This window comes from Seriola dumerili, unplaced genomic scaffold, assembly GCF_002260705.1.
Source record: "Seriola dumerili isolate Sdu_G_001 unplaced genomic scaffold, Sdu_1.0 BDQW01000295.1, whole genome shotgun sequence".
NCBI classification, from domain to species: Eukaryota; Metazoa; Chordata; class Actinopteri; order Carangiformes; family Carangidae; genus Seriola; species Seriola dumerili.
This window is the reverse complement of record NW_019174550.1, coordinates 331,908-344,383: the sequence shown is the minus strand read 5'-3', so window position 1 is coordinate 344,383 and position 12,476 is coordinate 331,908. Positions and strand designations below refer to the sequence as shown.

The window sequence follows — 12,476 nt, the reverse complement described above, 5'->3', positions numbered from 1 at the left end:
GCGGGCGGGCGGACTCGAGAGCTGTCCACTTGACGGTCCGGTCCCTCCCATGTTGGCATGACCCAAAGTATGTGCGCGCACGCACACACACACACACACACACACACACACACACACACACACACACATAAAAGATGCTGGTTTAAACAGTGTGAAGTAATGCTAACTGATTTCAAATTAAAGCAATTACCTCTTTTGATAATTCAGGATAGCAACAGTTTGTTGCAGATTGCTAGGCTACTTGTTCGCCACAGACACACCCACAGGTATATAGACAGACATGATATGTGGACAGTCTACCCTGACCAAGACTTATAGGGGCATTTCTCAAGGCCAAGCAGACTCTAAACTGATGAAACTACATTACAATAGTGGAGTCGCAGAGTTTTAGCAGCATATTCTCAGATCCTGTAAAACCCATATTAACCATTGAAAGTCAGGTGGTAATTCATTAACAGTTTTATCTTACCAAAGGCATTTCCTTTGAGACACAGCACAGAAACTGAGCATGGAAAGAGACAATTACAGTTTTGTACAGTTTGTTAACATTTCTGCAAAAGAAAATGCATTTTTTAACATAATATATTGATATTGATCTTAAGGTAACGTGTCACATTTAAATCAAATATTTTGGTATAAGATGTTTAAATGATCTGCCATCAAATTTAATCATAGCTTTTAATGACTTTAACACACAGTCCTGAAAATGTCTGTAGTATTTAGGGATATTTAAGGATTCTATAGTATTGAAATATAACCAGGGTGGTGGAGTAACCCTCTTGATGATTGCAGTATGAAACAGCAATCTACAGCAGAGTACAATTTGAGAGGAAATGGACGATATTTTGAATAAATGCAGGAAAACTACCCTGTTTGTTGTGGCCTTTCAGCTGCACCATAATGTTTTTAGTGAAGTCTCATTAAAACCCATGATTAAACCGAAACATCCTGTTTCCAGGAAAACATTTGAGAAGATGCTTGACCTTGAGCAGCCCTTTGTTACCTGTTGCTGGGAATGTTGCCCATGTAAACCTGCTTGGAAGCTGTTAACAAGGTTTTATGATAAGAGCAGGGCCAGTTTTCATTCCTCAGTTTATTCTGTTGCTCTCTCTCTTCTTATCTCTTTTTGAGGATCATTTGTTTTTTTCACCAATCCGACGCATCACCTGAGTAACCTCCAATTTTACTCCCTCTCTCTGTCTGTCTCATCACATCTCAGTCTTTCTCTACTCCTGATTAAAAATGGTTAGGCACTGACTGAAAGGTCGCAGTTGTTATGGAAACGAGGCTGGTAACAAAAGCTGGACACACGGGTACAGAGGGAGAGAAAGGGGGGAGAGAAAAAGAGGGAGATGTGTCTGAATAAACATAAACATGCAGAGAGGAGGAGAGGGCAGGAAAGAGAAAGTGAGTGAGGTCTGAATAAATAAAAACATGCAGCGGGAGGAGGGCAAGAGACGGCAAGGTCATGAAATGATGGCTCCATCTGCAATAATAAATAACAAAAGATAATACCAGGTTTTTGTCATTCTAGGAAGACAGTCGAGCCACAAAGGTGTGTGTGTGTGTGAGAGAGTGTGTATTTGGACAGAGTGGCAGAGTGGGAGAATGCAATTGATAGATAATACATGGATCTGCAGCACAAGCTGGAGAATACTAAAAAGCACAAATTGTTCACAGAAAAGCCTACCAAAAAGCCTGAAATTGTGTGCAAGTGTGTGTGTCTGTGTGTGTGAGTGAGTGCGGGAACGTCATCTCTCCAAGGGCTCATATTATGTTAACCACTTAGACCAACATCAAACACACTCTCTCTCTCTCTCCCTCTCTCTCTCATACACGCACATAGGCACACTTCAGTAGAAGCATGAAGGTGCCAACCATATAAATAGGACATCCCAGAGCGAGAGATAGAAAAAGAAAGGGAGTGACAGAAAGAAAAAGAGGGAAAAGAGATTATAAATTCAAAGGCACAAAGGGGTGAGAAAAAGGATGGGGGGAAAGAGTGGAGTGAAAAACGGCGAGAAATAGAGAGGGCAAGAACAGGGGGGTTGAGGACAGATAGATATGAAAGGATCAATAAATGGCATAAAGTGTATGTTCATTGATTTACTTACATGGAGAGAGTGAGAGGGGAGAAAGATCGACAGAGTGAGAGGGGGGAAAGGGAGGATAGAAAAAGCAGGGAATATACAAAGGAGCAGAGAGAGGGAGGGCAATGCAGACAGGAAGAGTTGAGTAAAGAGAAGGCAATCCTGACATATCCACAGACAGCAATAATAAAGAGGAAACAACACAACAATGTGAAGTGAGGGCGTATGTGCGGCATAAAGACCTAGATAAACCTGCATTAATCAATATTTTTATATTAACTATGGCTCAGATGACTATGCATAATGTGACAGGGGTTGCTCATAGTGACGAACCTACAGAGAATTAGGTTTCCCTAAGCTCTATAGAACATTTTATCCTCTTTTAGCTCATTGTTTTGGTTTTCCCTTCATTTAGATTCATCCTGAATTGCATTATTAAGTCCCTAGATTAGGTTTCTGTGTATAGTTTTAAATAACCCAATTATGTGTATAATGTACAAAATGTACAAAAAATGTTTCATTACACAATAATATTTGTGGAGCTTCAGATCACCTTCCCTGTATCACAACTGTTTTCATTTGTTCTCCTAACTGACAGCAAGGCCTGATGAACTATACATAAAATGCATTGTTCTGTCTTCCTCTTGCAAACAATGTGGAGCAAAATACCAAGAAGTTAGTTTAGTATAGTTCCGTACTGCACCTCCATAAACTTGGGAACTCACAAGAGACAGAAAAAAATATATATTCTAGATATTCTTATTTTAGGTCCCTTGTATAGGTTAAGCTCTGACATCAGAAGGATTATTTTTCCATACCTTCTCAAGAGTCATGAAAGAATAGTCCACATCTGTTTTCACAGACTATGTAGTAGACCTCTTCCTGTCAGTCATAAACTGAACTTTATGTCTAAAAATGGCTGAGTTGTCCTTTAGGTTTTCTTCATTTGAGTCTTTTGCACTGACTCACACTAAATGATTTTCACACTATACTAAGTGTGGATTTCATTATTTGTATTCAGTTGTATTAAAAATGCCACTGACAATACTTCTCACATAACAATCAGGAACTGAGCTGAAGTGAAACAGACACTGAGAGGCAGATAACATATGTCAAGGCAGGCAGAAACAGAGAGAGAAGCAGGTTGGAGCAGAGCATGGGAGTGAGACAGATAGAAAGAGAATGAGTGTGTTTGTGTGTGAGAGAGAGATGGGAGTGTGAGAGAGCGACAGAAGTATACTCAAATAGCTGAGGGCAAGGTGACAGAGAGAAACAAACGGACAGAGAGGGATAACAAGCTCATAGAGGGGGGATTGTGTGTGTGTGTGTGTGTGTGTGTGTGTGTTATAGAATGAGAGGAAAAAAGAAAGAGACATAGGGCGGAAGGGGAGAGGGATAAAGGAAGTTGAGCGAACAAAAACAAAAACAGTGTGTGTGTGTGTGTGTGTGTGTGTGTGTGTGTGTGTGTGTGGACAGCCAAAGGTGTCAGAGTGTGCTATTTGGCTTAATGATGACCCACTGGGCATGTAGGTCATAACGGTTTGTGTCTCAAAGCCATGACTGTATGCCTGCATGCATCCATTAGTGTGTGTGAGCGTATGTGTGTGTAAATAGAAACTCACTACACACACACACACACACACACACACACACACACACACACACGTGTAAAGTGGGACTCTTAGCATGCGTTTAAGAGTGTGTTTGGTCAGAGGTTGGAGAAGCAGTTTTTCTAGCTGGTAGGACTCAAAAGATACTTACTTACACACACACACACACACACACACACACTCATGTGCACCCACACACGCGGTGAATCCAGCTTTGGCGTCGACGCTCACACCAACAGCTGCCCTTCATGTCATACATACACACGTAATGCACCATGTATGGCACTAAATTATGCACAAATATACACACACATCTCTTTCTTTTGATCTCTCATGATAACACACACATGCTTGCTCTCTGATACACACACACACACACACACACACACACACACACACACACACACACACACACACACACAGGGGGAAGCTATTATGCTCTCAGGCTGGAGTGTTTTGATGGTATAATTGCAGTGACCAGTGAGGAGAAAGAGACAGAGGGAGGGATGGAAAGAGGGATGGGGATGGAGGGAGAGAAAAAGAGGAGAGTGCTGACACTCTCAGCATGCTAATGTTGTGAGGCTCTACCCCCCCCCCGGTTTCATCCCTCTCTCCCTCCCTCCCTTCATCTCTTTGTCTCTCCATCTTCTTCTCTATCTCACATCCTCTGCATTTCACAGGTGCAGCACTAGAAAGAGAGATGGATAGAAAGGAGAGAGAGGTGGAAAGATGAGAGGAAAAGAGGGATATATAACAGGATGGAGCAATGTTATCTCTCGCTTTCTCTGCCATCCCTCCATCCTCTTCAAGCTCCCCACAATGCTCAAAACAAAGCATGTAAAAAAAAAAGAGGTACGAGGGGATGAAAATAGAGGAAGAGGGAGGGTCAGTATTTTCCATCCCTTTAACAATGGAGGGATGATCTCTGCTTATCCTCTAATCACATCCCTCCTTTTTTCCTCTCCTCCATCCCCTCTGTTATCTCTCATTCCCCGCAACCCCTCTTGTTCTCATCTGGTGAGAGAAAGGGTAGCCTTTTCCTCTCACCGGCCTCTCTTTTTTGTCGCCTCTCCATCTGTTTGTCCTTCCAGTCCTGCCTCCATCCCTCTCTCCTCTCTAGAGAAGGGATTCTGCTGTATGGTACTGATCTCTTTCCTCTTTTCCCTCTCTTTTGCATCCCATTCGCCCAACCCTTCTCCTTTTTTGTGTCGTCGAAAATACCAAAACTTTAACCTTAAAAAATGAGGTTATCCAAAGCCAGTGCGTTGAAGCTCCAGCAAAAGAATGAATTATCTTCTCTCTCCTGGGGTGAATAGTTAATAAGATGAAATATGTGTTTATTAGCACAATATGGCCTATCACTGGGAAAAATACTGTACTCACATACGTTATCAGTCTATTAGTGCTCTAATGCATCTTATAACTGTTCTTTAACCAGGTACAATGTCAAAAGATGGACACAGGAAACATAGTTTGCAGCAGGGAATTGGGGGAAGTAAAGCAGCACAAGCATATACTGCCATACATACAAATGGATGATAGACATAAATAATATACACCTATAACTACCATCAGTATGACAAGTTAGCAGCGGCCTGATGGTGATGTTTGATGCTATTTTGCTCTAACAAAATTAGTTATGAGTAATACGTATATATACCTTCCCTGGGGATTTTTTTGTACATTCAGTATATTTAACACAAGAAAAAGCAGAATTAGAAGAGTTCATCCTGTGCAGTGTAGGTTCTAGTTTCCTCAATAGTCCAAAAGGTTATTTTAGTAACTACTGAACTAAACTGCGGCTTTATAGACAAAATTGCTCAGATGAGGAAAACTAATATGAGATTTTGCAGATTTGTAAGTGTTCAAACTGAGGATTAGGAGTTTCTGCACTAGAGGTGTAATTGTCATGATCTAATAGCCAACAGTGCCCCTCAGAGGTAATGATGTGCTACTGCAAACATGCAAACCTACAAAACCTTCAACAACCACTGGATTCAGTTGAGCAGCCATTGTATATTTAAGGACAGTAACACAGCATGGAAGAAAACTCTGAAATGATATACAAATAATTGAAAATACCGCTGACTACAAAACAAACAATAAATTGTTATGCTGAATAGTTTAAAATCAATCGTTGTTACGGCTGAGAAGCACTGCTAAACACCTCAGATTGGTAGTTTCTTGCCCCTTGTAAACAGAAATATATCAGCAATTCTGGGTTGGTACAATATTATAATTCCACAGCAAAACAAATTATGTGCATTTTAGATGGTGAGTGATTCAGACTATAGGCTGACAACTGACTGGGTTAGACATCCAAAAATATCCTGGCCTGTTGACAGTTATTTTGACCATCTGATTATGTCATGTAATAGTTTTACCAAAAACTGTTGAACCAACTGCTCTTTCTAACTTTACCCAAGAAAACAGATGTGTTATTGACTTAAATTAAAATCATATTTATTAACAAAACATTTATTGTGCAAAATGCAAATTACGTAATATACAGACACATTACTGTATTCAACGAGAGAAGATTGTAAAAGGAAGGTAATAATTAAACAAGAGAAAGAGAAAGAGAGAGATGAAGGATTGTTTATCCATTAATCCAGTTAAATTTACAGTTACTTTCACTTTCCAGATACTTAGCTTCTGTAAATCACTGATTTTTTACTAAACAAAGGCAGCTAAAGAAACAGTCTGCACTGTAGTGTGTACCTCAGGAGTGTGTGTTCACGTATGTGCGTGTGAGTGTGTTCTGTGCTTTTGCACCTGATAGATGTGATATTTGTGAATGTTTTGGTCTAAATGACCATCACTTCTCACTTCTCATGTATGTCTATGAGAATCTTCCTCAAGACAGAAGGAGTATGTGTGTGGGTGTGGCTGCATGTGTGTGACATGTATGTTTGCGTATGTATGTCACAACCCTGAGCTTAGTCTTTGATCTGTCTTCATTTGTAGGAACAGTGTATACAAATACATCTGTGTGCATCTATGGGTCCTGTGCATGTGTGTTTGTAGATGTGTGAGTGTGTGTGGGTGAGGAGTGCCTGTCCACCAACATCTCAGCGTGTTTCAGATACTGGGCGGTCCTTCTCATCACTGACTCTTTGCGTACTGGATCTGGGTCTCCTGGACAGACAGACACACACACAGAAAGAAGAACAAAGATTATTATTTCCATTATTATTGTCCAGTAACAGCACTGGTGTAGAGAGGTAAAGGTAGGGTAGAAAAAGAAAAAAAAAGCAAAGATCATGTCAAAAGCTTTCCTAATCCTAATGCTAAAAGACTTTTTTTTTTTATTCAAAATTTAAGATTTTAGATTTTTAATTTTAAGGATTAGGTGATAGTGGTAGTAAGCATGCTGGCTGGAATCACTGATTTGAGAGCAAACAGCACACCTTTCAGACTATACTGAGCTCGTTTAACTATCAATTAATTTTCAATTTGAATTTTTCAGAAAGCAAATGTAAACTGAAAAGTTTTCCTGGCAGCGGTGGGATTCGAACCCACGCCCCCGAAGAGACTGGAGCCTTAATCCAGCGCCTTAGACCGCTCGGCCACGCTACCACATGAATAGATGATATCAACCTCAGACAACTCGTGGTGGAGGGTGGGTCAACTTTGACCCCTTTGACAGTAAATCTGATCAGTCTAACAGCTGGGGAAGGGTAGATCAATAGTATACCATAAAAGCCTCATTGTCAGTTTCATATGTGGTTTCCATTCTGCTGTCAGCTTGTGGCAATGTGTAAAAGTCACAAGCAGCATCCCATTTCATAGGTGAAATGTTTTCTCACTACCTGAAGCTTTGATTTTGGAGGGCCACTCCAAACAAACTGTGATTTTGAAATAAGGCACAGAGTTAAGAGGCAGGCTAGGTACTAATGTTATATTTCCATGTGTTTATTTATCATCTTAATTTTCTGATCAGAGATAATCATTTATCAAAACCTAAGTGCAATTGTTAAAACACCATTAAGAAAGATCTGGCAGCGGTGGGATTCGAACCCACGCCCCCGAAGAGACTGGAGCCTTAATCCAGCGCCTTAGACCGCTCGGCCACGCTACCTCATGGCATTCAAACGTTCTCTCAAGAATTCGTTCTTTCATACTTTCATACTGATTTCCCTCACATGGTGGCTGTCCAGTTCACTTCAGGATGAAGCATTTTGGAAGAGAATCTAAAGAAAGAACCCAGCGCCTCAGACCGCTTGGCCTTACTATCTTTACACAGATCATAACGAGACATGAGAGCACACTAACCTAATAACTCATCCATTAGTGACACAACATATTTACTGCAGAGCAACACGCAGTTTACCCTCGCTAAAGCAGGACGGTAAATACTTGAACAAAACAGCAATGTTGATTTTACTATGAGGTCACATGCTGACATGCCACAATTGCTTTGGTGCCTGGTGTCTTTGCTCTGCCCATTTGCCTTTATTTGTTTATCAGCTGTGTACAATGCATAGCACATCAGAATATGCAGCACAGAGGGAATATGGTCAGTAGGGTATTACACCTTTCAACTTAAATGCACAATATAATTTGTGCTCATAATTCAAGCAGAAATGCATTCAGATAAAATGCTATATCAAATGGACTGGGTGTGCTGGACTCACATGCGAGATTGTTAATAACCAGAAAAAAAAGAGACAACACAGAAAGTGTTGCAGTGTTGTTTCAACTCAATTTTGTAGTGTGCAAAACAGTACACTTTTTATTCATCATTCAATTTAGCTTTTTCTTTTTTGTTAGTATGTGTTTCTTTGATCAGTATTTTGGAAACACACATTACTGTATTACTGCTGACCTGAATACTTTACCATGTCCCTCCCTCTTTCCTTCTTTCTTTCCCCTTTTACAACAAACCATGTTTCTCACCCTGTACTCCAGTGATCAATATATCCACTGCCGTCCTGTATGCACGAATGGCAGAACTAAATTCTCCCTCCTTCTCCCTCTCCATGGCAGCTGTTAGCTCAGTGGCCGCTTGGTTCAGATAAGCCACGTCCCCTCCTTCTAGACTGGTTGGCGGCAGTGAGAACAATTCTGAGTGGTCACTGGAGGAAGTGGATCTATCTGAAATAGAAAAGAGAGAACTATCATTATTATGTGGATCTTCTGGTATTGCGGCACAAGATTGTAGACGTTTGCTTCGGCTTCAGAATCGTTTCACCTCTATTGTATAACATGTCAAATTGCATGACATATGAATTTGAAGAGGCCCCTTAGCAGCAGTGGGATTTGAACTCACACCCCCAGAGAGATTGGAGCCTAAACCCAGCAGCTTAGACCGCTCGGCCATGCTACCACAATATAGCTGAATCAACACCACTTTCCTTAGGATGGGTCAGCTTACTTTGCCATGACTATTTCTGGATCTGGTTTGAAAAAAAACAAACAAACACAAAAAGCACACCAAGTCAGGCACCCATGCTAGTCTAACCACTCTTTAACTTCACATTTTAATGACCGTGTAGAGACAACAGTGTTGTTTAATATGGCAGAAGTTTCAGTGATCAACTTCCCAACGTTTCATTTGGTCCAGACTGCAAGTTCTCTTGTTTGAACAGTTGAAGAAAAAAAAAAATTAATAATAATAAAAAAATTCTAACCATTTTAAAGGCTTGTTATTTACCACATAACTCAATTGTTAAGGTCTAGAGTACTTATTTCATATGAATGTCTGGACGTGATTCTCTGGACATTGTTACACATGCAGCACTCAACAGGAGACTGTTCATGTGAGATGCGTTCTCACCTACTGGAATTACACTATGGAAGGTGGTTTAGGTGAAGGGTGGCGCCTGGATAGAGCGTGACAGACAGAAACCTCATCAACATGCCCACTCGCTTGCTGTGAATTCTGTGGACAACTTTGTAGGTCCGAGCTGGCTCGATAAAGTCCGTTTACTGTCCCATTAAACTGATTCGGACATTTGCGGTCTCACATGCAGCTCCTCCGGGTAACGTCAAGACAAGATAAGTTCAGGATTGTAGTGCATGTGTGAAAGCACTATAGGAAAAGTCATTCATTTAGAACAAATTACACAGTATGTTATTGCTATAGTCCAACCAGGAAGCATCAATATGAATGAAAATTACTTGGTATTTAAAAAAAAAAAAGAAGTAAAAATTAGATTAGGAAAGAGATTTGAGAGGGCTGAAAGCAGTGGTATTGTTTTATATGATTCATCCATATTTATTTTCACCTTGTTTATAGCAGGGATCAAAGACAGCCAAGTCATTATCAGACAGCGGAGGTGGACCTTCTTCCTTTGGGGATGGGACTTGCTCTTCAGTCACAGAGTAAAACAGTGAATCAAACTCTTCCTGGGACTCTTGCGATTGGTGGTTTCTGGATGCAGATGGATCAGGAGACGGGACTGGAGATGGAAACACAAACCAAAAGGTAAGAGCAAGGATAAGAATGAAACAAAGCAAAAGAGGAGAGGAAAGTACAGACTTGGTTTAAAAATAGAAGTAAAAGATTTTCTTTATCCATTGTGTACCTCTGTCATCCAGATCTGTATCACTAAGCTCCTCTCTTTCTTCTTCTTTCGGAGAGCCTCCCATCTCGCTGTACGCTTCAGCCGCCACCTCAGGTTCTCCTACTTCTAAGCCCAGGTTGGTGCCCAGGTCCTGGGGTAAAGTCGGAGCCTCCCTCCCCTCCTCCTCTTCTGCTGGCTCACAGTCTGAGGCCCTCCGCTTTGGGAGGGGGATGAGAGGAGGAGGCAGAGGCCCGGCTGTGGACAGAGGGGTTGGATCTAGAGGTCTTGTGACCTCGCCGCCCTGAGAGAAGGGAGGGAGGGAGGAAAACAGAGGGGATATGTGAAAAGCAGGAGGAAGCAAGGAGTCCAATAGCATTACAACTTTTGAACTTGCATGTTTTTTGTGTGCAGATATCCATGGCCACTACATCTCTGTTTCACTTCCTGTATGTGTGTGTGTGAGTCTTACTCTGAAGAAGTCCTTGAGCTGTGGGCTATTGTAGAGTGCAGGTATGCTGGTAGTAAACAAAAGCATAGCTTCTGCTGCCTTCCTCCTCTCCTCTATCACAGCCTCATCAAACCTTCCTACAACAGAAATACACTATATAATATGCAATATAATGACGATTCAGATGATGATACTAGAAAGTTAGATGAAAAAATAAAGGAAATAAACAGTAGAAATGGAAGCCAGACTGGTAGAACTGACAGTGTGTGTTGTTTGTGGAGATTTTCAGGTGTGTTTGTTCAAATTATTGGTCATTTTTTAAGGCTGTAGTTTACCTTTGTGCATTCAACATATCCATCAAGACAGCAACTACTGTATATGTTGCCTTAAAAACTCACTGGAAACAGTGACTGTCAAATAGTATGGCTCAACTATGTTGCTGCATTTGCACTTGTACATCTGTAACCACTGAAAATGTATGTCATAAGCCCAGGGGAAATGTTACAAGAATCTTACAAAATGCTAAAACCAGACAAGCTGAGCAAGTATGTCCTCACCAGAAATGACTGAAAGACACTCAACTAGATAACTGCATGAAAAAATAGCTACAAACAACAGCATCAAAATGATAACTGAGCTGAATAAACATCTCTGACACTGTAAAAACTTCCATAGTTCATTGTGATTGATTTCTGTTATGAATCTAGCCCCTGTAGCACACCAAACAACTCAGCACTATGTGACTGTGTTGGAATTGGATGTATCCACAGTTTATCACAATCTTTGCAACATTTTACCAAAAACTTGTGCACGGGGAAAAGGTGGAAACTCCTCCTGTCTCCTGAACAGGTTCCTGTGTGTGTAGGCCAACTCCCCGTGGAGCTTCTTCAGCTCTGAGAACCTCCTCCACACAACCACCTCTTTCACATCTTCTGGACGACGCTTGGACACAAACTACAAACGGAGAGAGGAGAGATTATTTCAGTAGCTCCATGTTTAACATTAAGCCTCAGACCAGCTTTTTGTCACACTGATACATAGCAAGGGACAATCTGTTGAAATAATGGGTATTTTGAAATGGATGGAACAGGACAGAGAGGGAAGAAAGGCAGCTCAGAGTAAAAGTACTTAAACTCAAGTCAATTCAAGTTGTCATGTATATGTTTGTCTGTAGATGTAAGGGAGAGTGACAATGTATTGAACTTAGTTTACAAAGATATGATAACCTTTGATTTTGTATGCATGCCTGTCTAGACCACGGGACATTACTGTGGTCATGGGGGAGCTGGAGCTCACGAACAGAATCACAAGTTCTCTGTTTCACTTGAGTGTTCACTGTGCCTCAAATAAAAGGCCCATTGTGTATTTATCCATCTGTCTGAGCTAGCTGCAGAGCCTTTGTGTTGTTTCTGACAGGGACTGATGTGACTTCATTGTGTTATAAACCAATAACAGTACAATGTCATTAAGTTGATTGATGTAACTGACCAGAGACTGTAGTACAACATACGAGACAAATCATGTACTTAAGAGAAATAACAAGCATGGAGAATGAGAATAATAATAATGACAAAATATGTTTCTATTGTTGACGTTGTAGCTGACGAGAGATAATGAGTAAACCAACCCTTGCTGTCACTTTGTACTCCGTGTGTCCCTTCTCGTGAGTGCGAGGCTCAGTAACGGTAAAGAACCGGTAATATTCCTCTTTGGGTTTTCGTGACATGTCCGTTGTTTTAACGACAGACAACCAGCGTGTTTTAGCGGCACAAACCAAAGCTGTCAAAGGCTGTAGTGCCTCTGTTGTGATTCTGCCTTC

General features: G+C 41.0%; 1 protein-coding gene and 2 non-coding genes across 3 annotated transcripts; all 3 read right to left on the bottom strand.

Annotated features, from left to right (window-relative positions):
• Positions 1-6,191: 6,191 nt before the first annotated feature.
• Positions 6,192-12,476, bottom strand: snx15 (sorting nexin 15). Its single transcript, XM_022758401.1, has 7 exons — positions 12,285-12,476; positions 11,455-11,611; positions 10,679-10,794; positions 10,231-10,510; positions 9,931-10,104; positions 8,600-8,797; positions 6,192-6,838 (listed from the first exon to the last, which is right to left on the bottom strand). The coding sequence occupies exons 1-7, from the start codon at positions 12,381-12,383 to the stop codon at positions 6,699-6,701; spliced, it is 1,164 nt and encodes a 387-aa protein (XP_022614122.1). The 5' UTR covers positions 12,384-12,476; the 3' UTR covers positions 6,192-6,698.
• trnal-aag lies at positions 7,198-7,279 on the bottom strand. Its single transcript has one exon. It is a non-coding gene; the product is annotated as a tRNA-Leu (tRNA).
• On the bottom strand, positions 7,700-7,781 carry trnal-aag. Its single transcript has one exon. It is a non-coding gene; the product is annotated as a tRNA-Leu (tRNA).

What these genes read in the sequence shown, in the direction of transcription:
- snx15 (XM_022758401.1), bottom strand. Translation starts at nt 12,383, where the DNA reads ATGTCACGAAAACCCAAAGAGGAATATTACCGGTTCTTTACCGTTACT. An exon ending in TACAGATCTGGATGACAGAG is followed by an intron (nt 10,105 to 10,230) that starts GTACACAATGGA and finishes TTCCATCTCCAG; the next exon opens with TCCCGTCTCCTGATCCATCT. An exon ending in TGATCCCTGCTATAAACAAG is followed by an intron (nt 8,798 to 9,930) that starts GTGAAAATAAAT and finishes TTTCTATTTCAG; the next exon opens with ATAGATCCACTTCCTCCAGT.